The 27,312-nt window shown below is 43.6% G+C and overlaps 1 protein-coding gene and 1 pseudogene across 2 annotated transcripts in view; one reads left to right on the top strand and one right to left on the bottom strand.

Moving 5' to 3' along the window:
* The window catches only part of Supt6h (SPT6 homolog, histone chaperone and transcription elongation factor), a 43,361-nt gene that overhangs the window by 2,961 nt on the left and 13,088 nt on the right, over positions 1–27,312 (top strand). For both annotated transcript variants that reach the window (XM_055619847.1, XM_055619848.1), the window contains 23 exons: positions 12,425–12,563; positions 13,276–13,434; positions 13,529–13,605; positions 13,898–14,090; positions 14,222–14,306; positions 14,849–15,122; positions 15,822–15,923; positions 16,359–16,475; positions 16,821–16,910; positions 17,077–17,219; positions 19,040–19,188; positions 19,310–19,408; positions 19,772–19,901; positions 19,987–20,137; positions 20,271–20,425; positions 20,572–20,767; positions 21,433–21,572; positions 21,667–21,784; positions 24,482–24,558; positions 24,804–24,939; positions 25,229–25,366; positions 25,438–25,605; positions 26,402–26,529. In XM_055619847.1, coding sequence (XP_055475822.1) covers positions 12,455–12,563; positions 13,276–13,434; positions 13,529–13,605; positions 13,898–14,090; positions 14,222–14,306; positions 14,849–15,122; positions 15,822–15,923; positions 16,359–16,475; positions 16,821–16,910; positions 17,077–17,219; positions 19,040–19,188; positions 19,310–19,408; positions 19,772–19,901; positions 19,987–20,137; positions 20,271–20,425; positions 20,572–20,767; positions 21,433–21,572; positions 21,667–21,784; positions 24,482–24,558; positions 24,804–24,939; positions 25,229–25,366; positions 25,438–25,605; positions 26,402–26,529 — 3,134 coding nt within the window. In that variant the 5' untranslated portion in view covers positions 12,425–12,454. The remainder of the gene's footprint in view (positions 1–12,424; positions 12,564–13,275; positions 13,435–13,528; positions 13,606–13,897; positions 14,091–14,221; positions 14,307–14,848; positions 15,123–15,821; positions 15,924–16,358; positions 16,476–16,820; positions 16,911–17,076; positions 17,220–19,039; positions 19,189–19,309; positions 19,409–19,771; positions 19,902–19,986; positions 20,138–20,270; positions 20,426–20,571; positions 20,768–21,432; positions 21,573–21,666; positions 21,785–24,481; positions 24,559–24,803; positions 24,940–25,228; positions 25,367–25,437; positions 25,606–26,401; positions 26,530–27,312) is intronic.
* LOC129686125 (60S ribosomal protein L7-like) lies at positions 4,607–5,273 on the bottom strand (annotated as a pseudogene).

Genomic DNA, 27,312 nt, shown 5'->3' with positions numbered 1-27,312 from the left:
TGGGTTTCTCTTGGAGTTTAATCTTGAGTGCTCTGTTTAGATCCCTTCTCTGTGTTCTGTATTGTAAGCCACCATCATCTTTTGCCTGAGCTATGAGATTATTCCCCCAGTTTTCTATTTCCACTCAGATTCCCCTACAGTCTTTGAAGCCTTTAACTTAACTATAAAGATTCTATGCAGTCTTCGCATGATCCCTTCCTCTCCCTGGACAGACTGACCTTCTCTGTTGCTGCCATCATTCATGCTACAGAAAAGGCTCTTCTCTAGCACCTCCTCCAACTGCCTCCCCAAGTAGTCAGTTCCTACACTTGCTTCTCATAACTCCTCACTCTTTAGGTGTTTTAAATTTTATTAATTTATTTTTTTTAGGGAAGGTCTCACTATGTAGACCCAGATGGTCTGGAACTCGAAATGTAAACTAGACCTGCCTGCTTCTGTCTCTTTGGGATTAAAGGCATTTTCTGTCATGCCCAGCAACATGTTTGTCCATCTGCCTCCCCCGTCCACCCCATTCCTACCTTGAGACAGGGTTTCTCTGTGTAGCTTTGGCTTTCCTGGAACTCACTCTGAAACCAGGCTGGCCTAGAATGTAAAGTATCTTTTATTTGCCTGATGTAATTATCATCTTGGAAGCTTACTGCCTCTATGTGCTAACCTAGGCCTAGTCCTGGAAGCTTCTAGCTTCCATACAATTTAATAGGCCTAGAATGCTTTCAACCCCTGAGACTTACTACTGAATAAACTGACCCTTTCTAATTCTTTCTGAACTCCTGCTGTCCAGTTCAGCTCAGCTGTTCTGGCTCAAACTTCTCTCCTAGCTGACTGATTCAGTCTGGCTTCTTTCTTGGCCTCTGACTGAATTGCTCTGCTTGGCCTCATACTAACTTTTGCAATATGTTCTAAAGTTCTGGCTTCTTCTCATTCTCTGGCTCATTGTGTCTTTACCTGTGTCAAGCTTGTTCTCTCTCTGCAACCTGTCTCTGTATATCTGTCCCGGTAAAAGTCATTCTCCCTTTGTGCTGCTCTCTTTCTAAGTCACCTCTCTCTTCTCATGAGAGTTGGGCATATCCTACTCTGTCAAATCTTTCTGTGATTTGTTACTTTGTCTACCCCTCAATTAGACATCACTTGCAAATGCTGCTGCTTCCCTCTACCAACTAACTTTACCTTCATTGTTTTTGGATTAAAGGTAGGTACTAAGGGTACGTCTGTATTCCAGCTGGACCATACAGACCATACTAGAAGGTATTTGGATGTGATCTCTTACCAGAGTAGCCATGTTCTGAATTAAAATTCCTCTACGTATTCCAACTAGTCAACAGGGAGTGGACATAGGAAAACACCATAGAGAGTAAGAGGAAGTCAAGAGGATGGATAGAGAAATGCACAGGAAGTAGAAGGGAGAGACACTCAGTTTGAGGGAGTTTTTGAGAAGGAGCATACCTCATTTCCTTTTGGGACCTTGGCTGAGGAGGAAGGTCAATTGGTTTCTTTCTCTGCCTCTTGATGCAGGATTAACTTTAATCCTGTTTACAATACTCAAGCAGAAAAGCTCTTAGATTAAAGGTGTGTGCTATGATAAGCTACACCAAAGCTGGAAACAGGTTTTTCTAATAAGCAACACAGGGTCGGTGTGATCGGATATCCTGCACCACTGGAACGGAGAGATCCAACGGCCTCTAATTCCTGAGTGCTGGGATTAAAGGCGTGTTGCCACCATGCCTGGCTCCTGGCTAGATCTTTATTTAAATGCTTTTCTTCAAAACCAGAGGATATTCTCTGTTAGAATATCCTCTGGTACTCTCTTCAGTTGTGACAAGGTCTCACTGTGTAGCCCATGCTTGCCTCTAACTTGCAGTTCCGCCTCAGCTTGCCAAGATCTGGAGACTCAGGTATGCTACCATATTCTATATATTTTCTTTCTTAGCGATCTTGTTGGAGAGAGAAAGGAAGTGTGTGTGTTTCTCTGTGAATTGTATGCATGGGAATGCCTGAATCGGGAGGCCTAAGTCTAGCTCTGTGGAGTCAGTTCTTCTACCTTCATGTGCATTTTGGGATCTAAAATAGGTCATCAGGCTTGCATGGCAAGCACTTTTGCCTGCTGAACCATCCAACTAGCTCCAAGCCTCTATTTTTGACATCTTAATTTCTTATAATTAGGTTGTTTATAAGTAGTTCTAAAACTAGTATTTTAAAAAAATGTAGGTAGGTTCTGAAATTTTTTTTTTTACTTTCAGGTTTTTGCATTCTACATGGATATTCACTCATTGATACCATTGAAATAAGCCTAAACCTTAGTTTGCAGTAACAGAATGTGAAATATTTTAAATTTTAAAGTCCACAGTAGACTTGTAGGGCTATTCCCCAGTTTATAATGAGGCCTTATAAACTTAAGTTTTTGTTCATGGTGCATTTATCCAGGACACTCCTCTCCTTTTTTTAGTCGAACAAACAGATTTATTAAGGAGGAGTAGACACTCTTGAGAATGAGAAGAGCAGGGGGTGGACAGCCCCAGGCTGTGTTCTTTCTCTTCTCACTCAGGCACCTCGTTTCTGAAATAGTCCCTTCTCAGCATTCTGTTCTTATTATCTGTTTCCGAGAGCCTTATACATGACATCCAGATGTCCTGACATATTCCTCCCCCTCATTCATGTTTTACCATAACATAATTTATGAAAATTATAAACTCTACCAGGGAGGAAACATGTTTATTCAGTTTTACCTACCAATACCCAGAACAGAGCTTGACCCTAAACCAAATAAAATCTAAATGTTCCTTGAAACATCAAAACAAAAGGAGTTAACAGGCTAGATGTCTCTTCAGGTTGGTCTTCTCTTAATTGCCTCCTACAAGTTATAGTTGGAAAGGAGGGACTGCTGAGTTCTTCCCTGTGGCAATCTGATCCCTGCTCTAGTCTTCTTCCAGAGACTGTCATGGTAACCAACACCGGCTCCCTTTGAGCCACGTCTTGCACGCAGCATGCTTCTACCTGGAGAAGCCTCCCTCTGTCACTCTTTTCTTCAAGGCCTATTTCAAATGCAGATTTAACTTACAGTCGTTACTTTGAAGAATGTGAGTGCTAAATGCAAAAATCAAAATTACAATCAACTCATCCTATATACCATCGATAATAATATACACAAGTGGCCGGGTGGTGGTGGCGCATGCCTTTGCTTCCAGCACTCAGGAGGCAGAGACAGGTGGATCTCAGTGAGTTTGAAGCCAGCCTGGTCTACAGAGTGAGTTCCAAGACAGCCAGAGCTATGTGTGAAACAAACAAAACAAAAATAATAATATACACAAGTGTTGTTTCCTTTATTCTGGAGTTGCTCCTGCTTGGCATCCTCAGCCTGTGGTGCTGATACAGCACTCTTCAAATCTAGCCATGGAAAGTGGGAAGTCATGATTGCTTCTGGCACACCTCTTTTAAGTGGAAGTCAGCATTGAGCTAGATTGGAAGCATTCCACAGCAGTACGGCACAGTGCGGTATGTGCTTTATCTTTACCTAGGCTGGGAGCTGTCTTCCCAAGCTTCATGCAACTGGGAACACCAGCTGCCTTCCCTGAATCTTCCCCCTCACCCGCCCCCCCCAAAAAAAAGCTTTTGTTTTCTCCAGTAGGTTGTTTATTTCTCTCTGACTAAGGACAGCTAATCTGTAAGAGCTAGCATTTGAGTTGAAGATGTTGAGCACTTAAAAGACTGAATTCATGGTATGGAAGGACCTGATTAAAGCAAACTGTGTGTGGAGACTGTTCAATCCAAATCTATTTTTAATATCTCAGTTCAGGGCTTAGGAGAAGCAATGTTAAAATTAAAATTAGCAGTCATAATGACTTACTTTTTTAATCACAGAACTCAGGAGGCTGAGGTTGGAAGATTTCTGTGAATCCTACAGAACTGAATTTCAGGTTACACAGCCTAGTTTAAGATTTTGCCTTAAAAATAACAAATATAGGGGTGGGGTTTTTAACTCTCTCTGGCCTTTTGTCCACATTGTTTTTGTTTGTTTTGTTTTGTTTTATTTGAGATGTAGTCTCACTGTAGCCCTGGCCTGGAACTCTGTATATAATCTAGTCTGGCCTCCAGTTCACAAGAGATCCCCCTGCCTCCACCTTTTCAGTCCTGGCATTAAAGGTATAAGCTACCACATCCATCACATGGAGCTTCAGATTTAGTTGGCAAAAGTTTTAAGACACTCACTTGGTATTAGACTAAATGACCTTAACAGTCACTGAGAATGATCTTGGGAAAGGGAGAGGAGGAGGAGGAGGAGGACATCTGCCTAATCCAAAGACTTCCATGTCACAGCTGTGCAAAATCTTTACAGTCGTCATCCAACTTTTCAGGACCAACTTATAATCTTTTTTCTTTTCTTTTCTTTCTTTTTTTCTTTTTGCCAAGCTGTAACTGACCAGATTACAAAAATACAATGAGCCAGGTGCAGTGGCACACACCGGTGATCCCAGCACTCAGGGAGGCAGAGGCTGGTGGATTGCTGTGATTTCAAGGCCAGCCTGGTCTACAAAGCGAGTCCAGGACAGCCAAGGCTACACAGAGAAACCCTGTCTCAAGAAAAAAAAAAAAAAATAGCGTTGGCAACACCTTAGTTCATCCATCTAATAAGCCTGTTTATCTGGTCTTCCCTATTGCCAGCATCACCTTCCACAAAGTGAGTTGTCTTTTTCTTTTTTCACCCCATGGAGAAGCTTGTTTGAAGGGCCACAGGAAGTTATTTGCTTTCTGGGAGTGTTTTACAACTGTATAGATCTCATGAATTAGATCCTCCATGCAGATGATGCTGAATTTACTAAGAGAAGGAGCAGTCAAGGGACTATCGGGACCATCTGTCAAGGCAAGTCACTCCTTACTGATTTTGCCATAGCCTGGCTTGTAGATGAGCTCATTCACAGACTTCACGCTGGGGCACCTGCACACAGTGTGCATGGCTCCACAATCCTCAGCACATTAATCAAAGCCTTGTTGAGCTTAACATAGGTGCCATTGAAGATCTGTTGAAGAAACTGCAATACCTTGCAGACCTTTGGGCTTATACCTTGGATTCTGATGACAAAAGCCAATTTTGGTTCTGCAGGCACGTAGAAGTTTCCAGCTTTTCTTACCATCCTAGCCATCTAAATCTTAGTAAATTTGTGCTCCTTGTGATAGTGCTTGGCCTTCTCACAGATAAGCTTCCTTCTTGCCTTTCGAAGCATCTTCAGGGCAAAGTTCTTCCTCAGGCGCTTCACCTTCAACTCTGTGAAATTCCTTTTCTTTTTCGTTTTCTTTTCTTTTATGTGTATTGGTGTTTTGCCTGCAAGTATGTCTGTAGGTGATGGAGTTATCGACAGTTGTGAGCTGCCATGTGGGTGTTGGGAAGAACAGGCAGTGCTCTTAACTGCTGAGCCATCTCTCCAGTTCCTCCTTTGTTTTCTCTTAATTGTTTCTGGCACTGCGTCCTTCCATAGTTCCAGCCAGGGGAACAAAAGAGGCCAATTTATAGTCTTTTTGTTTGTTTGTTTCAAGACAGGGTTTCTCTGTGTAGCCTTGGCTGTCCTGGATTCACTTTGTAGACCAGGCTGGCCTCGAACTCACAGAGATCTGCCTGCCTCTGCCTTCCCAAGTGCTGGGATCACAGGTGCGCCCAATTTATAATCTTAAAAATTATTCAAGGGATCTGAGCGTGGCACACACCTGTCTCAAAAAACAAAAAATTATTTAGTGGTACAGTATATGTACATGGTACATACAATGTACAGACAATAAAATACGCTAAATACCATACACTCTTTGTTTTTGACAGTGTGATTTTTACCTGCTGTAAACTTTTTCTGAAATAAGTCTGTTGTGCTATCACATGTGGTAGAAAATGCTACAACACAGGAGAGGTGCTCCCTGGACCACACTTTGAGAAATGCTGATACAATGTGACCAATATGATGCTGCAGTCAGACAAGTGTTAGTTTTGATGACTGAATCACTTTGAACAAGAAACCTCACCTCGGAGTGTAACTCCACCCTTTCTGGTTTTTATTTCCTTCTGCACTAAGTGGATATAGAAATATTTTAACGTTTTATAGCTCACAGGACCAGTAGGGATTAGTAGGCTATTTACTAAGTGTCTGGCATTTGATAGGTGAGCAATAAACTGTTTTTAGTTAAAGTACCGAAGGGTGGGGGCCAGTGGGATGCGCCAGTAGATAGAGGCACTCAATGCACAACCTGAGCTGATGGAAAGGTGGAAGAGAACCAGCCACCCCCACACACACAGAGCACACACGCACTGATATGATGTTTGTGTATTTATACATATAGGAATACATATATACATAAGTATAAATGTGTGTGTGTATACCTACATACCGGGGGGAGATCTATAGTGGTTTTTGGCTGGGTTTTGCATTTATTGGTGTTTGTTTAGTTTGTTTTCCATTTCTCTTCTGGTGGCTGCTGTATGTATTTTATGTGCATTGGTGGTTTGCTTGCATGTATATCTGCGTGAGGGTGTCAGATCTTGGAGTTACAGACAGTTGTGAGCTGCCATGTGGGTGCTGGGAATTCAACCCCAGTCCTTTGAAAAAACAGTCAGTGCTCTTAACCACTGAGCCATCTCTCCAGCCCCCTCTAGGTATTTAGACTACAGTAAATTTTAAAGTAGTAAATACACTACCTTTTAACATAGCCAACATTTTTATGAGAAAATCAAAATAGAACGCTTGGTAATAAGAATAGTTTGTTTTCATATCTGTTGCTCTATTTAACAAGTCAGCTCCTTAACAAACAATCCTGCTTTTTTTTTTTTTTTTTTTTTTTTTTGCCCTAGCTTTAACATAGCTTAAGTGGTAGCCACATGAAAAAGAATGAAACCTCAACCTTTGATTTCTTTCCCATCTGAACCCCAAATCTCCACTTGTGTTATCTTTTTTTTTTTCCTGAGACGACTAGCTTCAGAATCACTGTATATTGATTGATTAGTGACCTTGAACTTCTGCTCTTTCGCTCTCTCTCAAGTCTGAGATACAGACTTAAGCTGCCATGCTCAGTTTCTACAGTGCTAGGAATAGAAGGGAAGGTTCTTGAATGCTAAAAACTCACCAGTTGCAATACATCCCCAGACAGCTGCTCCTGGCTGTTTATGGGGTTTGTTTGTTTGTTTGTATTTTATTTGGTTTGGTTTGTATTTTTGGTTTTTGGAGACCAGGCTTCTTTGTGTAATAGTCCTGGTTGTCCTGGAGCTTGATCGGTAGACCAGGCTGGCCTTGAACCCACAGAAATCTGCCTGCCCCTGCCTCCAGTGCTGGGATCGCAGGTGTGTGCCACCACACCCTGCTATCATATTTTTAACTCAGGTCATCTTAATTAGGTATGGTATTGGTTGATAGCAGTTTAGGTGATTTTCAGGAGAACTTACAGCCACTACATTTACATAACAGGCTCTAAGCAACTGTAATTTGTGCAGAACTCCTAAAGGAATATAGCTTTTTGGTGCAGAACCACACCAGGTGAGTTCACACAGCAGGGCTTAAAATGCATCTTGTATTGTAATTTGTTGTTACAGTTTTTATTAGCACCTTAGCTGGGTATGATCTCTTTTAATCTGGAGTGTGGGAAAAGGGTGCATAGATAGTACAGGATAGCTGAGGAGTGTTTCTGAGCCGGTTTCAAGGTTCTGAGGTAGAATCTTGGGTTATTACTTGACTTGTTTGCTTTACGGGGTTTTAGTGGTGTTTTGGTAGTGGTGGTGGTTGGTTGTGTGCTTTCTTGCTTGCTTTCTAGAGGATCTCAAATAGCTCGGGCTGTCTTTGAATTCTCTATATCACTAAAGAACTTATCCTTTTTTAAAAAAATATGTATTTATTATGTTTACAATGTTCTGCATGTACAGCTACATACCAGAAGAGGACACCAGATCTCATTATAGATGGTTGTGAGCCACCATGTGGTTGCTGGGAATTGAACTCAGGACCCCTGGAAGAGCAGCCAGTGCTCTTAACCTCTGAGCTATCTCTCCAGCCCCAGAACTTATCCTTTTGCTTGTGTGTGGAGATTGTGAGTATTGTGCAAGTGCACAAATGTGCATATAGACACCAGAGGATAACCTCAGGTACCCTTCCTAGGAGCTTTCTTTTTTTTTTTTTTTTTTTTTTTTTTTTTTTTTTTGAGTCAGTTTCAATAGCCTGAAGCTTATCAAGTAGGCTAGGGTAGTGAGCCCCTCAGATCCACCCACCAGTCTCTGCTTGCCCCAGTGCTAGGAACTACCAGTCCGTGCCACCATGCCCAGCTTTTTCATGTGCTTTTCAGGGATCAGCTCAAGTCCTCAGGCTCACATGGCAAACACTTTATTAACTAAACTAGCTCCCTAGCCCAAGGCCTTGCACTTAGAGCTAAAATTACAAGGTTGTGCTGTCACAGCTTCGAAGTGCTGGTTCTGTTAAAGGTTCAGATAAAGTTTCTGAGTTCTCCACTGCCAGGCTTTAGTTGGAAAGTAAGGAAGTAGATGACTTTATTAGTTGGTACAGAGTTATAGAATGCTAAGTAAAATTAAACCCAGAACTCAAATTGAAACCTAGTTGAAAGGGCTGGATAAACAGCTCTGTAAAAATAAAGTAGGGATCTCTCTACTGCCAGCTCTATCTCCCAGATAATGTCACGGAAACCTAGTCATCTATTCTAACTCATCTAAGCTGATCTGGACTATTTCCTAGCTACATGCCCTTTTACTTGCCACCTAGTCTCACACTGGCTGTTCCTGCTCCATCTTTGTCCTCACAACAGCCTTCTAATGGCTCTTCCATCTCCTCGAGCTTCTTCTCTCTCCCTCTTTCCTCTCTCCCTTGCTGCCCCTTTCTTCCTCTCTTTCTCCTTCCCTTACCTCCCCCTCCTCTCTTTTTCCCTGATCCCTGAGACCTTCCTGACTGGCCTTGGAGGTCCAACCCTCATACTCTGCCCAGCTATTGGCTGCTCAGCTTCTTTATTAACCAATCAGAGATGACAGAGAACAGTTTTTACACAACATTAAGACAGGAGATTCTAAATAGAAATGAGAGTGCCCACATCAGGACTGCAACCAGATCTCTGGGCACATAAATCAGCCTTTGAATACATAGTACACAAGACCATTCCCCAACAGGTTCTGTGAATAAAATAACTTGATCTTATAGAGGACCTGGGTTTGTTTCCCAGCACCCACATAAAGGTTAACTATTGTGTAACTCCAGTTCCAGAGTATCTGATGTACTCTTTTGGCATCCTTGGGCATTATGTTCAGGAAAAACACTAATAGACACACAAAAAAATAATTTGTATGCAGATTTATATTTCATGTGTCATTGGTGTTTTGTCTGCATTGTATGTATGTATGAGGGTTTCAGATCCCCTGGACTGGAGTTACAGACAGTTGTGATCTCCCATATGGGTGCTGGGAATTGAACCTGAGTCCTCCAGAAGAGAAGCCAGTGCTCTTAACTGCAGAGCCATTTCCAAGCTCAAAATTTTGGTTTTTTGAGAGTTTCTTTGTGTGTAGGTAGCCCTGGCTGTCCTGGGCTCACTTTCTACACCAGGCTGGCCTCGAACTCACAGAGATCCACCTGCTTCTGCCTCCAGAGTGCTGGGATTAAAGGTGTGTACTAACATGCCTGGCTTAAAATAAAGTAGTTTTTGAAAAAAGAAACCCAGTTAATATTTCTTTGCAACTGCATTTTGCTGGTTTTGGCAGTTGACACCTGTAATTTCAGGACTTGGGAGGAGAAAGCTGGAGGGTCCGGAGTTCAGGTTTGTCTTATGCTACATAACAAATTTTAGGCCACTCTGGGTCATATTGAGACAGTGTCTCTAAAACGAAAGAGAAGCAATGGATTTGTTTGTTTGGTTGGTTTGGGGTTTTTATTGTTTGTTTTGGGGGGTTGTTTGTTTGTTTTGAGACGGGCTTTAACTCTGTGTCCTGGAAATCACTCTGTAGACCAAGCTGGCCTTAAACTCCAAGTGCTAGTATTAAAGGTGTGTACCACTACTCACACCTTTATGATGAGGGAGGGAGACAGGATAGAGACAAGTTTTGTGGTGTGTGCTTTCTCCATCTTTACGTGGGTTCCAGGGATAAACTTAAGGTCACCAGGTTTTGCCCAGCAAGCACTTTTACCCACTGAGCCATCTTACCAACTTCCATCATTTTTATACTTATTATTGTGTATGTGGTTTGTGTGTGCAAGAGCATGATCCACAGTGTGCATGAAGAGATCAGAGAACAACTTTCAAGAATCTATTTTCTCCTTCAGCTGTGGGCTCCAGAGATGAAGCTTAGTTTAACAGGCTTGGGTGTTCCTGCTGTCATTCTCCCCGTGATCTAGGGGCTAGGTGATAAGATCAGGGTTTGATTTGTTTATTTATTTATTTTCTAGGCAGGGAGACAGGGTTTCTCTGTGTAGCCCTGGCTATTCTGGGACTCACTCTGTAGACCAGGCTGGCCTTGAACTCAGAGATCTGCCTGCCTTTGCCTCCTAAGTGCTGGGATCAAGGTTTGTGCCACCACCTAGCTAGAATTTAATCTCTTAAATTCATTAGTCTTTACATTTTTTCTGTAGGCTATGGAAGACTTTGAAAGATTTTTTGGAAGGGAGAAGCTTTGGTTAGCTTTAACTGTCAACCTGACACAGTTTAGAGGCAGCTAAGAGGAGTGAGCCTTGGCGTTTGTCTGTGGGGTCCTCTTGATGGTTAATTAATGTAGGAGGACCCAGTCCACTGTGGCACTGCCATCGCTAGGCAAGTGGTCCTAGCTCAATGTAGGCAAGCCAGCTAGAAAGCAGCATTTTTATGGCTTCTACTGTGTCTTACGTGTGAAGTGAGTACCTTGGTCAGAGGTGATGCTGTATGGAATAGCAAGCAAACCTGCCTGCAAGTTCCTGCCTTTACTTCCCTCAGGGATGGACTGTGACCTAGAATTGTAAAATGAATACGTTCTTTCCTTTTCTAGATTGCTTTTGGTCAGTGTTTATCACAGCAACAAAAATGAAAGTAGGAGGTAAATGATACAAATGGCTTCATCATGGTTCTGATGTTTCTGAAGAAGCTCTTTTTTCAGCCAAATTCTCTAAACCAGGAGTCACACAAGTAGGCATAAGCTCATATAGTATTGTTTAATCTATTGAAAATGGACTTTTCTTCCTTTAAAAAAAATAATTTTATTATTTTTATATGTATAATTTTATATAAAACTATATTTATTAATTTGATATGTATGGTTGTTTTGCTTGAATGTGTACCATGTATGTGCCTGGTGCCTAAAGAATCTGGAAGCTATTGGATCCCCTGGAACTGGAGTCATAGATGGCTGTGAGAAACTATGTAGGTGTTGGGAATCAAACCGGAGTCCTCTGGAAGAACAGCCAGTGCTTTTAACCACTAGGCCATTCCTCCAGTCTCCCTACCCCTCCTTTCTGGGAGGGGACAAGGGCTTACTTGAATCCTTGTCTGACCTGGAACTCATATGTAGACCAGTCTGCCTCAGATTCCCAGAGATCCACCTTTTGCTCTGTCTCATTAGTCCTGGGATTTAAAACCCTGTGCTGCTGTGCATGACAGGGATTTTTAAAATTTTATTTATTTATATTTTTTTACTCTGCTAGAGTATATATGAAAGCACTTTAGGTGAAGTGTTGATAGTTACTCCTTCCCAAACTTCCTGTGAACAAGTCATATATAATCTCACTCTACTATCATAGCCTCACCTATATAATAATCCCTGTTAGTTGCTTTCTTCATCTACAATTGTGAAATAAAACACCTAGGTTAAGAAAAATAATGAAACCAGATGCGGTAGTTAGTTTTAATAATCCTAGCACTAGACAGGCAGAAGCAGGAGGTTTGCTATAAATTCAAGGCCAACCTACACTACAGAGTGAAACCCTTTCTCAGTGAAAACAATGAGAAAGGGGAAAATATTCTGATATAATGTGTTTTATGATTGCCATATCTTAAAATACAGACAAGAGGAGCAACCCCAGGAAGAATGGGCAATATGGAGCCATCTAATTGTTTTCTGGTTCTGGGAATCAAACTGGGGCCTCTTGCATGTTGGGTAAGCCCTTACTATTGAGCCACCCTGAAGCTGAGCCTCCTGATTCTTACTGAGCAGAAATGATGGCATGGCCAGAGCTGTGGTAGATAGTTACAAAGATTTTGGGGGGAAGTTTAAGAGCTTTCTTTAAAATCTTGTGTCTTTGGTTGTCTGTTTGTTATGGGACAGACAGGGTCTTACTATGTAGCTCTGGCTTTCCTAGAACTCACTCTTTAGACCAGGCTGCCCTTGGAATTCAAAAAGATCTGCCTGCCTCTGCCTCCTGAGTGCTGGGATTAAGGCATGTGTCACTGCATCTGGCTTACGTGTCTCATTTTTGTGCCCCACCCCCTACTTCCTTTCCTTTTGTAGTCTTCAAGGAGGCTGTGAGAAGCAGCAGCAATGTCTGATTTTGTGGAAAGTGAGGCCGAAGAGTCAGAGGAAGAATACAATAATGAAGGCGAGGTGGTACCTAGAGTCACCAAGAAGTTTGTGGAAGAGGAGGATGATGGTGAGGAGGCCCCAGCCTCAAGCTTCTTCCCACTATTCCTAAGCTTTGGATAGTTGGATTCTTGCTGATGAAAGGCTCAGGCTGAGCGCAGAAGTTCTCACACCTGAGGTACCAGCTTGAGAACGTTGAGTCATTCCTAGAAACACATGGTGCGCATAGAGTGCACGCGTAGTGTGTCCCAGGCACAGTACTTAGAAACCTGGGAGGACAAAGTAAGATGCAGCTATTTTTAGGCTAGTGTAAGTTTCCGTTAGTCTGTGGGACAGCGCTTCCCACTCTTAGCCCTGGGAATGTTTATGTAGCCCATTTCTAACCTTTGGGATCATCAGCAGAGTAGAATTGTGAAATAACTTTAAAGGGGGAAAAGGGGTATAGCTTTCATCAAAAGAATAAAAGAGGGAATATACTTGCTGAGTTTGCAGTTTGAAGAACATAGGTTACTGGTAGGTGTAAAGCTTCTAGTAATAATTTGAGGAGGCAAAGTAGTTGGGAAGATCATTTTTTCCTAAAGACAGATGATAAATGTGGGAAAGAAGTCTTCCTTTACAGGTACTGCTCCTCCAAGTTCTGCACTGTGCCATTACATGGGGCAGAGAGTTAACATGGCACCTGGTCGCTGGGTTCAGGGCAGAAGGATATTTGAAATTAAGTGGTTAGTCTGTACCACTCCCCTCTACTTCCAATATCCATGCTCAGACATACATGTTTTCAGATGAGGAGGAGGAAGAGGAGAATCTAGATGATCAAGATGAGCGAGGCAACCTGAAAGGCTTTATCAATGATGATGATGATGAAGAAGAAGGAGAGGAGGATGAGGTCAGTGACTCTGGTGATTCAGAAGATGATGTTGGCCACAAGAAGAGAAAACGCAGTGAGTAGCATGACCCTGTGTGAGCTGAGGTTGGGATGGAAGTTTCAGTGGAGAAGAACCTCCTCTCACCCGGGGTACCCTTTGTTCTCTTTAGCATCTTTTGATGACCGCCTGGAAGATGATGATTTTGACCTCATTGAGGAGAATTTGGGTGTTAAAGTCAAACGAGGAGTAAGTTCTTTCTTTATTCTTTTTCCTGAATAGTTTGGAAGTTACCAGGGAAGAGAAGGGTGCCCAGTAGCATAATGCTGTAGAGCCCAGACCTAAAGTCTATTAGAAAATGACTTGTCAGTTTGCAGGATGAGCCTTGGGGCTGGATAAACATCACTCAATGTGTTCTTTCCCATCTCACTTGATAAATGTAACTGTGGTGGGAATATAGAGATGAGCCTGGATAGCAGACATCCTTACACTAGACACACACAAACTCTGTCCTAAAAAGGTACATTTTTCTCAACACTAGCAAAAATACCGGCGTGTCAAAAAAATGTCTGAAGATGAAGATGATGATGAAGAGGAGTTTGGCAAAGAGGAACATGAAAAGGAGGCTATTGCAGGAGAAATCTTCCAAGATGAAGAAGGGGAAGAAGGGCAGGAGGCTGTAGAGGCCCCCATAGCTCCTCCAGAGGAAGAAGAGGAAGATGATGAAGAGTCAGGTACAAGGCAGATGTTGGACAGGGAAGCCAATATTGGGTGGGTGTTGAGATTTCCTAGGATGTAATTTTCTGCCTGACCAGGACCAGGCTTATCCACTGACTGAGCACTAACATATCTCTTCTCCACCCAGATATTGATGATTTTATTGTGGATGATGATGGACAGCCCCTGAAAAAACCCAAATGGCGAAAAAAGCTTCCTGGGTATACAGATGCGTAAGTGCAGCCTGTTACGCAGTGGTGATGAAGACATTGAGTGGGCATGTAATGGGAAGAAGTCTAGAGGCTTCTGCCAGTTAGAATGTCCCTACTCTTATCTGCTTTGTTCTGTGCTCAAATCACCTCTCAAAAGATTAGGATAGAGTTCCACATGGGCATGAGTCTAGCATCCCCCCTCTACCCGGTGTGTTCATTTATGGATGGCCTGCTAACCTGCATCAACACTGAAAAGCTTGAAAGGCCTTTTGTTCTAAGGGAATGCTGTAGTGTCTTGGCAGAAGACGGTTCACCAAGCAGAGTAAGGTCCCACCGACCTGTGATGTATGGTTCCTATCTCTGGCAGGTGTCAAAGTTAGGCCTTTTATCTTCTAATAATAGTTTGTTTTGAAACCTCCAGGCACTTATTTATTCTGCATTGAATGTGATTTTCCAACTGGCTTTTCTCTTTGCTTTCTTATTTCCCTGAGGCATGCAAAGTCTGGGCAGGGCCTTTGTTTCTTCTCTTAACCCTGAGCCCTGCCTCTTACTCTCACACACAGAGCCCTGCAGGAAGCTCAGGAGATCTTTGGTGTAGACTTTGACTATGACGAATTTGAGAAATACAATGAGTATGATGAAGAACTGGAGGAAGACTATGAGTATGAGGATGATGAGGCTGAAGGTGAGATCCGAGTGCGCCCCAAGAAGACCACCAAGAAGCGTGTGAGCCGCAGGAGCATCTTTGAGATGTATGAGCCAAGTGAGCTGGAAAGCAGCCACCTCACAGACCAGGACAATGAAATTCGAGCCACTGACTTGCCTGAGAGGTTCCAGGTAGGGAAAAGAATGAGTGGTATCCATCGTGGACTCTGAAACTCTTATGTCCCAGGTCCAGGGAGTCTGCTTGTTTGTTCTGGCAGTGGTGAGGGCTAAACTTAGGGCCTCATATGTGATGGGTGAGAGCTCTGCTGCTGAGTGATGTCCGTGACCCTCTTTACTTTGTATTTTGACAGAGTCTCACTAACTTAGGCTGGTCTTCAACTGACTCTGTAGCCCAAGCGGATCATAAACTTGTGGTCCTCTCGCAGCTTCCTGAGTAGCTAGGATTATAGGACCAACATTGAAATTGCATTCTATTTTGGGTTTTGTTTATTATTGTTGTTGTTTTGTTTATTTTTGAGACAGATTTTCATGTAGCCCAGAGTGGCCTCAAGCTCAGTAAGTAGCCAGGGATGACCTTAAATTTGTGATCCTTTTGCCTCCATCTTCTCTTGAGTGCTGGGATTATAGGTATTTACCATCCTGTTAGGTTTTGTGGTACTGATGTTTTGTGCATGCTTGGCAATCACTCTACCTACTAAGCTACACCCTTAGCCCTAAGATGGTATTCTTAGCAGATCTGAAACATGCTCATTTCATGTCAGATGATACCAGAAGTGTGTAGCTGAGGATCACAAGCTTCCGTCCAGAAGTGGTCTGTTTTTTCCTAAGCAAGATATAGAATAAGGATGTCTTACCCTCTCATCTACATAGCTGCGCTCCATCCCAGTTAAGGCGGCTGAAGATGATGAGCTAGAAGAGGAGGCTGACTGGATCTACAGAAATGCCTTCGCTGCACCAACCATCTCCCTCCAGGTACTCAGGAGTTTGGACGTGAGGCTGAAAAGCTCTTTATGGCACAAGTGCTCACTTGTTGCCCTTGCAGAGAATCAGGGTTTGGTTCCAACCATCCATATAGTGGTTCACAGCTACCTGTAGCTGTAGTTCTGTGGTTCCTACTCCCTCTTCTGACCTCTGTGGGCACCAGGTACTCGTGTGGTACACATGTGTACATGCAGGCAAAGCATTTGTATACATTAAAAAGAAAAAATAAATATAAAAAAAAAAAAGTTTGGGAATGAACCAGAAGCCAACTGAGAAGCTATTTCTTCCCTGTCTGCATCTATGCCTAGGAAAGAACACTGTATATGAACATATAAGAAAAATCTTTATGTTAGGAAGTGCTTGTATGGTAAGACAACAGATAACATGATATGGCTATTTTTGTTTTATTTTTCCTTCTTACTGTAGGACAGTTGTGATTACCTAGACCGTGGCCAGCCAACTAGTAGCTTCAGTCGGAAAGGGCCCAGCACAATTCAGAAGATCAAAGAAGCCCTGGGCTTCATGCGGAATCAGCATTTTGAGGTAGCTCCTTGAGCTCTAGTAGCCCAAGGTTAGAAATTCATTAGGATTTAGAGGGTGAGGCAAGAGGTAGCTACAAGTCAAGTGGTAAGCTCCCTTGCTCATCCTTCGGAGTCCCTTAACCCAGGAGTGTGACTGACAGGAGGCACTAGGGATCCAGGAGGCAAGACAACCTGTCTGCAATGTTACTTCCTCCATTGGGGAGAACCTTTCGTTGGAGGGCCAGTTGGAGAGGCCTTTCTTCTAATTTGAATTTTGTGGAGTTACTAGATTAGGAAATTACTATCCTCTAGCAGAGGATATTGCAGATATTTCTTTTGGATGACAACAGTATCCTTGCCACCATAGGTGCCTTTTATTGCCTTCTACCGAAAGGAGTATGTGGAGCCTGAGTTGCACATCAATGACCTGTGGAGGGTGTGGCAGTGGGATGAAAAGGTAACATGGACAAAAGGCCCATAAGGAACTGAGCACCGGGTAGAGAAAAGCCAACAGCTCTGACCTCCAGGACTGCCAAATTCCCCCGCTGGGGCTTCTCAAGGAGCAACAGACTTGGGTCTCCAGGGCTTAACCCATTCCTCACCCCTGTCTTCCTCTGCCCTAGTGGACACAGCTGAGAATCCGCAAAGAGAACTTGACAAGGCTGTTTGAGAAGATGCAGGCTTATCAGTATGAGCAGATCTCTGCTGACCCTGACAAACCACTGGCTGATGGCATCCGGGCTTTAGATACCACTGATATGGAGAGGTAGGACATGCAGGGTTTATTTTGTTACAGGGAGCCTCAGACTATAGGCAGGTTCTCAGGAGCACTGTTACTTTGCAGGATTTGCAGCATGGGCCCAGCCCTTAGAATCCAAATCATTAATCAAAAATGAACTTTCCTATTTGTTTGTTTATTGTGCATCCCCTCCCCCAACACACACACAGGCTGTCTCTGTGTAGTTAGCTGTCCTGGAGCTCACTCTGTAGACCAGACAGGCCTCAAATTCAGAGATCCTCCTGCTTCTGCTTCCTGAATGCTGGGACTAAAAGTGTATGCACCACACCCAGCTAAAAGTGAACTTTCTAACTGAGTGGTGCTCCATTTCTCTAATCCTGTTACTTAGGGGGTAGAGCTGGAAGTTCAAGGTTAGCCTGAACTATATAAAGGTCTGTGGGGAAGTGGAGGGAATGATCTGACAAACTCCTTTTGGTTTTCAAGTTAGGTATCATGTCACACACCTTGTAATCCTAACACCAAAGCTGGGCAAAATAATGTCTGTCTCAAAAACTAAAATAAAATAAACAGGAGATGATTCAGGCAATCCACTGACAAGTGCTTTACCACCGAGCCATCTCATCAGCCCCTGTATCACATATTCAGATTTGGCAATATGTGCATTTATCCATGTATATAATGCTACATAAGAAACGGTATATAGGACTAGAGAGTTGGCTCAGTGGTTAAGAGCACGGTCTGCTCTTCCAGAGGTCCTGAGTTCAATTCCCAGTAACCACATGGTGCCTCACAACCATCTATAATGGGATCTGGTGCCGCCTTCTGCTATGCAGGCAGAACACTATACATAATAAATAAATCTTTAAAAAAAAAAAAAAGAAAAAAGAAAGGGAAGAACAGAAAAGAAAGACACAGTGTATAATTGGAAAGTAAGTTGGCATTCTGGATAATGTGGTATTGGAGGGCAACAGATGGTTTGGGTGGGTAGTACTTACAAGTCAAAAAGTGCTTTCAAGGACTTTGAACCTGACTAAGCACATGGTGCCCTGTCTGCCTTTTCCTTATACTGCTTTTCTTTCTTGAGACAGAGTCTTACTTTGCAGCCCAGACTGATCTCTAACTCATAATCTAGTCTGTCTCTCTAGGGCTAAGATTATAGGTGTGTGCTGCCACACCTGGCCTTTATACTTTGTCTCCTAATTACCACTGACCATTAGTTTGACATATTGTGCGTGCGTGTGTGTGTGTGGTGTGTGTGTGTGTGTGTGTGTGTGTGTGTGTGTGTATATATGTATAGTTATTGGATCTCCTATAGTACAGTCTGGTCTCAAGCTCCTAATACAACTCTCAAGTTCCGGGACACCACATCTAGCTTTCTCATTTGTTTTTGAAGCAGGATGTTGCTGAATGTCCCAGGCCGACCTCAGACTTACAGCAGGCCTCTTTCTTCAGTGTCTTAAATACTCAAGCATGCACTGTTACCCCCAGTGACATACATTCCTTTAAGATACCTTGGCTGTGGGGCTAGAGAGAGGGCTCAAAGGTTAAGAGCACTGGCTGCTCTTTCAGAGGTCATGAGTTCAATTCCCAGCAACCACATAGTGGCTCACATCCATCTAAAATGAAATTTGATGCCCTCTTCTCGTGTGCAGGTATACATGCAAACACACATTGTATACATAATAAATAAATCTTTTATAAAAAGATACCTTGCCTGTGCTTAAGCTGTAGTCTGGAACTGTTGCATGCCTTTGTTTGCTCATCCTAATTGACCTTGCATCCTGGGAATTAGACATCTTACAGCAAAGCTTTTCCAAGTAATGGCATCTTGCATCTTTTCCCTTAAGACTCAAAGATGTACAGTCAATGGATGAACTGAAAGATGTCTACAACCATTTCTTACTTTACTATGGTCGTGACATCCCCAAGATGCAGAATGCTGCCAAGGCTAGCCGTAAGAAGCTGAAACGCATAAAGGAAGATGGAGATGAAGAAGGTGAGTGCTGAGAAAACTCCAGTCTTGATGGCTGGGGTAGGTGTAGGTACCCTTTAGGGTTTTCTCAGATCTTTGGAAGCGATCAGAAACAAAAGCTGACTGCCTCAAATTTTGTTTCCAGGTGAGGGTGAGGAAGCTGAAGATGAGGAGCAGAGGGGACCAGAGCTTAAGCAAGCCTCCCGCAGAGACATGTACACCATCTGCCAGAGTGCAGGGCTGGGTAAAAAAACCACCTTCTTTGTCACCTAGGCATTGTAACTTTGAATAAGGAAACATCCAGTAAAGCCATAGTGTAAAGGGACAGGAAAGAATGTATTAGTCACTCAGCCAGTACTGAACTACATGGTTTCCATAAACACTCCTTCTCACCACTCTCTTTATATTCCCTTCCCTGTGATCATCTGAGGTGTCTTAAATTTCTAAGGTAGTTATAAATCTTTCAGGTCATTATTCTTCGATGACCTATCCTGCCTGTTCATTGCATCTTTAAACTCTGATGCCCAAACAGCTGCTGTCCCTTTTTGACCACTGAGTAGTCTGGTGGCTGGCTGATGCCTCACCTGTCACTCTTCTGCTTCTGTAGATGGCCTAGCTAAAAAGTTTGGCCTCACACCTGAGCAGTTTGGGGAGAACCTCCGTGACAGCTACCAACGGCATGAGACAGAGCAGTTCCCTGCAGAGCCCTTGGAGCTGGCTAAAGATTACGTTTGCAGGTGGGCATGCAGCAAATGGCCTGCAGGAGGGGTGACCTGGAGGCTGAGACACCGTCATCCTGCAGCTCCACTGTTGTCCCTACAGCCAGTTCCCTACACCAGAAGCTGTGCTTGAAGGTGCCCGATACATGGTGGCACTACAGATTGCCCGGGAGCCCCTTGTCAGACAAGTGCTGAGGCAAACCTTCCAGGAGAGAGCCAAGCTAAACATAACCCCAACCAAGAAAGGCAGAAAGGTAAGTTGGGGAAAGGGTAGTTGTTCTAGTTGTGGCCACACTCTAACCCGTGTCTACCTTGAACTCAAAGGCAGTCTTTTCTTCCGGGGCCAAGCCTGCTTACCTGCTAATGATTCTCCCTCCATGTGTGCAGGATGTGGATGAGGCCCACTATGCCTATTCTTTTAAGTACTTAAAGAACAAGCCTGTTAAAGAGCTAAGAGATGACCAGTTCCTCAAGATAGGCCTGGCTGAAGAGGAAGGGCTGCTTACCATCGACATCAGCATAGATATGAAGGGAGTAGAAGGGTAAGCTAAGCCCTGGGCTGGAGGACAAGCAGCCCTCGATCACATTAACCGCCATTTCTGAGTTCACAGAGCCTTGTTGGTTCGTTCATGAATGTCTGAGTGTCATGTTTTCTCTGTCAGACACCAGGTCCTTGTGCTTTCCTCAGGTATGGCAGTGACCAGACATATTTTGAGGAGATCAAGCAGTTTTACTACCGGGATGAGTTCAGCCACCAAGTACAGGAATGGAACCGGCAGCGTACTATGGCCATTGAGCGAGCTCTGCAGCAGTTCCTGTATGTGCAAATGGCCAAAGAACTCAAGAACAAGCTGCTAGCAGAGGCCAGGGAGAGTGTTGTGAAGGTGAGGCCCACAAGCATACTGCCTCCGTCCTCTCTGGGGGTGGAATCAGGTATTTAACCCAAGGCCTTGCACAGGTATTCTGCCACTGAGCCACGTACACACCCAGCCCTAAACTCATTTTTTTTCTTTTTCTTAATTATATTTATGTATTAATTATGTGTGTGGCTATATGCATGAACATGTGGAGGCCAGAGGATACCTTTTGGAAGTTGATTCTTTCCACTATGTGGGTCCCATGGATTGAAGTCAGATTATCAGGACTGGCAGCAGGTGCCTTTACCTGATGAGACAGAGTCTCTGGATGTAGCCCAAGCTGACCTTGGGATCCTCCTGAGTGCTTATACCACCATGCTCTAGCTTTCGTTCTCCTTAGTAGAACTGAGAATGAAGAAACCCTGTAGTTGTCTTATAGCTAGAGAAAGAATGAGGACACACAGAGCATAAGGTGAGAAACAATGCACACTGGGCACAGGGTTCATGTTCAAGTTTTCTTCAAGCCTCTTCCTCTGTTTACTCATCCGAATACTTGTATTGCTTCTGTTTCCAAAATGCAAGTAGGCTTTTGTGTTATAAGCATGCCAGGCAGTTAGGAACACGTGCCCTCCACAAATGCAAGCCCCTGCATCCTTGAAGCCCCTGATGACAAAGTGTCTGCTCTACTTTAGGCCTGTAGCCGAAAGCTCTACAACTGGCTGAGGGTGGCGCCCTACCGACCGGATCAGCAGGTGGAGGAAGATGACGACTTCATGGACGAGAACCAGGGGAAGGGCATCCGAGTCCTAGGCATCGCCTTCTCCTCTGCCAGGTGCCATCTCGCACATGCCTTCCACATTTTCTTTTTCCTATTCATGGTTCACATTGCTAACTGTTGCTCTATTTTTTCTGTGGCTGGCTGGCAGAGATCACCCTGTGTTCTGTGCCCTAGTCAATGGTGAAGGAGAAGTGACTGATTTCCTTCGCCTGCCCCATTTTACCAAACGGCGAACTGCATGGAGAGAAGAAGAGCGGGAAAAGAAGGTAAATCTAGAACATGGATCTCAGGTGTATACCTGGAGTGCACTCTGCGATCAGTGAGATTACATGTTGTAGCCTAAGCAAAGCAACACTGAAACTTCCATGAATAAATAAGTTCATCACATCTTAAGTATAAGCCATAGAGTGTGATAACCTTAGGATATAGTAACTGATGTAGAAACATAATAAGCATTAATTCAAATAAGCCACACTGTGTAGTGCTCCACTGAAATTTGGGTCCCCATTTTTTTGTGTGTGTTTTTGTTGTTGTTTGGTTGGGTTTGGTTTGTGTGGGTTTTTTGTTGTTTTTGGTTTTTTGTTTTGGTTTGGTTTAGTTTTTCAAGACAGTTTCTCCCTATGTGTATCCTGACTGTCTGGAACTCAGTTGAAGACCAGGCTATCATCAGACTCACAGGGATCCATTTTCCTATGCCTCCCAAGTGCTAGTATTAAAGGTGTGTGCCACCACGACCAGCTCTGATCCCCATTTTAATTTTTAAAATGATCTCACTATTGGGAATCAGTCTCACTTCTGTGGCAGTAGATGGCACTCGAGTTACTAGGTGTGGTTTGCTTCTGGCATCTAGCCAGTGTCTAGGCCTTGTGTCCTAGAGCTGCCCTGACTACTTTTTTTCTTACCAGCATCTGGGTCAGGCTGTCCCATGAGCTGAGAGCCACTGGGGCATGAAGCCAACCTTTCCCTGCTTCTGCCCTTCATGAAAAAAAGATGAATTTGAATGTTTCTGAATGTCTTTATCATAATGATTTGGGGTTTTGTTTGTTTGTTTTTGTTTTTCTTTTCTTTGTATAGTCCTGTCTGTTCTGGAACTCTGTAAGACCAGGCTAGCATCAAATTCAGAGAGATCAGTCTGCCTCTGCTTCCCAAGTGCTGGGATTAAAGGCATGTGTCACCACCCACCTCCGCCACAGGCTCTTTCTTATTTTAAATTTTTCTAAGAGCCTCATTCTAAAAAATAACAAAGTTAACTAACAACTATGGTGTTTGTTCTTGTTTTTCCCAAGACAAGGTTTCCCTCTGTAGCCCTGGTTGTCCTACAACACTGTAGACCAGGCTGGCCTTGAACTCACAGAGATCTGCCTGTCTTTGCCTCCCGAGTATAAGGAGATAAATTTTGAGTCACAGCAAAAGAAAAATTTTCTGACTGTCCATCCTCTGAAATGCTTTAAGTCAATAAAGCAGAAGTAGGCTTGAGACCTGTTAGGGAACAGGTATAATAATGAGTCCTTGGCACCAGTGTGGATAGGTCTCCTCCAGTCTTTTAGAATCTCAAGAGCTGGAACTCAGAGGTTAAGAACGCTGGCTGCTCTTACAAAGAATCCAGGTTCAATTCCCAACATCCACATGGCAGCTCTCAACCATCTGTAACTGCAGTAATCACCAGTTACAATGCCCACTTCTGTCCTCAGGCACACATGTAGTATATATACATACATGTAGATAAAACACACAAAATAAAAATGGGGCTGGAGAGATGGCTCAGTGGTTAAGAGCACTGTCTGCTCTTCCATAGGACCAGGGTTCCCAGCACCCACATGGCAGCTCTGTACCACCAATTCCAAGGGATCTGACACCGTCACACGTAAAATAAAATTAAATTATTTAAAAAAAAAAAAAGTTTGACCCAGCAAATCTGCATTCAGTTTTTAAAACTGAAAAGTAAATTTACAAAACAACATACATACCTGCTTATATGAATGAACTTCAACCATCACAATAAACTATCGTAAACAGCAACATAGCCTAAGCTCCCCCTCAAAGGTCAGGATGTCTCTGAGGACCTAGCCATTATCTGGTAGGAATCTGTTTATTAAAAGAATAGTTAAGGGGACTGGAGAGATGGCTCAGTGTTTAATAGCACTGTCTGCTCTTCCAAAAGACCCGGGTTCAATTCCCACACCCACATGGCAGCTCACAGCTGTCTGTAACTCCAGTTCCAAGGGATCTGACACCTTCACACTGATGCACATAAAAAATAAAATTAAATTATTTTTTATTTCTTTTTATGTACATTGCTGTTTTAACTGCATGTATATCTGTGTGAGGGTGTTGGATCCTCTGGAACAGGAGTTACAGACAATTGTGAGCTGCCAAGTGGGTGCTGGGGATTTCAATCCTCTGCAACAGCATTCAGTGCTTTTAACCACTGAGCCATATCTCCAGGCCCTAATTAAATTATTAGAAAAAGAAGAATAGTTAAGCCAGGCATAGTGGCACATGCCTGTAATCCTAGCAAAGGAGGTAAAGGCAAGCGGATCTTTGTGAGTTCGAGGCTAGTTTACAAAGAGAGTCCAGGACAGCCAAGGCTATAGAGAGAAACTCTTGTCTCAAAAACCAAACAAACAAAAAGAATAGTTAGCTAGGTAATGACAATACATGCCTTTAATCTCAGTACTCAGAAGGCAGAGGCAGGCAGATCTTTTTTAGTTTGAGGCTAGCCTGGTCTACAAATTGAGTCCAGGACAGCCACGGCTACACAGAGAAACTCTGTCTCAAAAACAAAACAGCTTGTCCTTGAGTACACAGAGATCTGCCAGCCTCTCCCTCCCTGAGTGCTGGGGGACTACAGGTGTGCACCACCAAGCCCAGCCTAAAAAGAATGATATTAAAAAGAAAATCTCAGCTTGTTTGAAAACTTTCTATGCTTAGAGCTCTTTAGCCTCTATTTTATTTTAATTCAGGCACAAGATATTGAAACCCTAAAGAAGTTCCTTGTGAACAAGAAGCCCCACGTGGTTACCATTGCAGGAGAGAACAGGTAGGAAGGAGCAGGAGCGTGAGGCCTGCTGTAAGGCTGTGTGTGCCCCAGCCACTCATCTTATTCCTGAATCTGGTACACAGCCAGAGCAGAGGCTCTGTGTAATGTTGATTTCCCCGGGGCACTCTCTGGAGACGTGGTTCCTCTTTGGGTTTAAAGCTCTTTCCTCCCCACAACACCTCAGTCAAGGCACTGTCCATTCCTGAGGAAATACATCCTTTAACCACTGCTCTTCATCCTTCCAGGGATGCCCAAATGTTGATTGAGGATGTGAAGCGCATAGTGCACGAGCTGGACCAAGGCCAACAGCTCTCTTCTATTGGGGTGGAGCTGCTTGACAATGAGTTGGCCATTCTGTATATGAACAGCAAGAAGTCAGAGGTAATGCTGATTCCCACCCTCAAGGTTTGCTCTGGCAACTGCTGTAGGCCCCAAAGAGATTGAACAGGAGATACAGGCTGTCAGGGTTAAGATCTGTTAGTTTACCCATGCAGAGTCTTTCTAGGCTACTAGATATAGTTCAGATTGGCAGCTCCAGAGATTAAAGTGGTTCCAGGAAAACAAGGGTCCCAAAGGAGTTATGAAAGTGGCTTCAAGCCAAAATGGTTTGGATTTCTTTTTCTTGTCACTAGGGATACCCTAAATTTCTGTGACCTTCTTTTGGTTCTAGGCAGAGTTCCGGGATTATCCACCAGTTCTGAGACAAGCCGTCTCTCTAGCCCGACGTATCCAAGACCCTCTGATAGAATTTGCCCAGGTGTGCAGCTCTGATGAAGACATCCTGTGTCTCAAGTTTCATCCCCTGCAGGTGAGTAGGATTGGTAGGTAGGCCAGATGGGTAAAAAAGCACAGTAACCTTACTTGCTACTGTGTTGGTAGGAGCATGTTGTGAAAGAGGAGCTGCTCAACGCCTTGTACTGTGAATTCATCAATCGGGTCAATGAGGTTGGGGTCGATGTCAACCGTGCCATTGCCCATCCTTACAGCCAGGCCTTGATCCAGTATGTCTGTGGCCTGGGACCTCGAAAAGGGACCCACCTGCTGAAGGTAGGCTTGGGTTGATTAGAAATAATCATTTCTTTGAGTGTGAAGAATTTTTGCCAGTATGATTGACATTAGTTTGTTGAGAATTACTAGTCAGTGAGCATCAGAATCCAACCTCAGGCCCTTGGGGGCCAAACCCTGCTCTTCGCTACTGTACTGCAGTAGAAAGGAGTTTCTTCCAACAGAAACAAAAAGAGATTTCACAGAGAGCTTCCCCTGCATTCATAGTGCTGTTTTTCCTGATGTGAATGTTGCTCACCTAGATATGTTGTGACACGCTTTCAAGCCATACAGTTACATGTCACTGTCTTTGGGTTTTGTTTTGTTTTATTTGTTTTGGATTTTTGGTTTGTTTGTTTGTTTGGGTTGATTTTTCAAGACAGGATTTCTCTGTGTAGCCCTGGCCGTTCTGAAACAAACTCTTTTAACCAGGCTGGCATTAAACTCACAGAGATCCACCAACTTTTCCTCTGGGATTAAAGGCCGGCCTTGTTTTTATTCTTTGAGACAGGGTAACCCTGTGTGGCCTCACACTTACTTTGTAGCTGAGGTTGATCTTGAGATCATATCCTTCTGCTCAATCTCTACCATGCTAGTATTACATGAGTGTACCACAGTGCCCAGCTCTGCATAGTCTGATAGGTGGGTGTAGCTTATTAAAGGCATGATTGAGTGTTAACATGGTGGTGTCCCAGATAGTAAGTCTAACAGAATTTGTGCCATAAAGAGTTTAACAGAGAGCAGTCTGGGGGGGCAGGGCCTGATTGCCGCCCTACTCACTTCCAGCCCTCTTCCCTAGATCTTGAAACAGAACAACACTCGACTCGAGAGCCGGACTCAGCTGGTCACCATGTGTCACATGGGCCCCAAAGTCTTCATGAATTGTGCGGGCTTTCTCAAGATCGACACTGCCTCTCTGGGGGACAGGTGATGCCCTGTGCTTAGACAGGCCAGGAGCAATTCCTTGGGCATTGATTTAGGGCTTCGGGAAATTAGGCTTTTGAAAGGGCCCCAGCCATTGAAATTAGGCAATATTTTAAAGAAAAGGTAAGAAGTTGCCCCTGACAAATGGAAAAGATCAGTTGTGAGGTATTTTCCTGTGAGAGGGAGACACAGAGGTACCAGCATTGTCCTTCAAGGAGAAAGCAGAAGGTTGTGCATAGGGTTCATCACAGTCAGATGAGGTTGGCAACAGCAAGAGGCCGTGGGAAAAGAGCATGGGTGTGAAGAAGTTCAAGACGGGGAGAGATTTGTTTTGTTTTAGGATGGTACTGAGACTTCACTATTGACCTCTTCCTCTCCAGAAGTTATCAACTCAGTCTTTGGAGGATCTTTTCCACGGGCACATAGCTCCTCATTCAGTAATGGAAGTCAGTGGGGAAATAGGCTTCAAGTTCTAAAACTTCATTTTCCACTCAGCTTTGCTGTAACACTCCACGAATAACATAGGCCCATGTGAGTGCACGGGCAAGACCAGCCTGGGAAGGCTTTATGGGGGAAAACTGCCAGCAAATTCTCAGAGGTTTTTTTTCCCCTTCTTGTTTTCTATTATGACTCATAAGTTCACTATATATAAATTCAACAGAAAGAACTATTATACAGAAAGTGGAAGTCCCCCATAATTCCACCCCCCAGAGAAAACTACCATAACAGTTTTTATGTATACTACAATTTTCTAAATTTTATTTTTGCTATGCATTTACTAACTAC

This window comes from Psammomys obesus, unplaced genomic scaffold (genome assembly GCF_907164565.1).
Source record: "Psammomys obesus unplaced genomic scaffold, mPsaObe1.curated_primary_1811, whole genome shotgun sequence".
Lineage (NCBI taxonomy): Eukaryota > Metazoa > Chordata > Mammalia > Rodentia > Muridae > Psammomys > Psammomys obesus.
The sequence above is the reverse complement of the archived record's forward strand: the minus strand, read 5'-3'. Positions and strand labels throughout refer to the sequence as shown.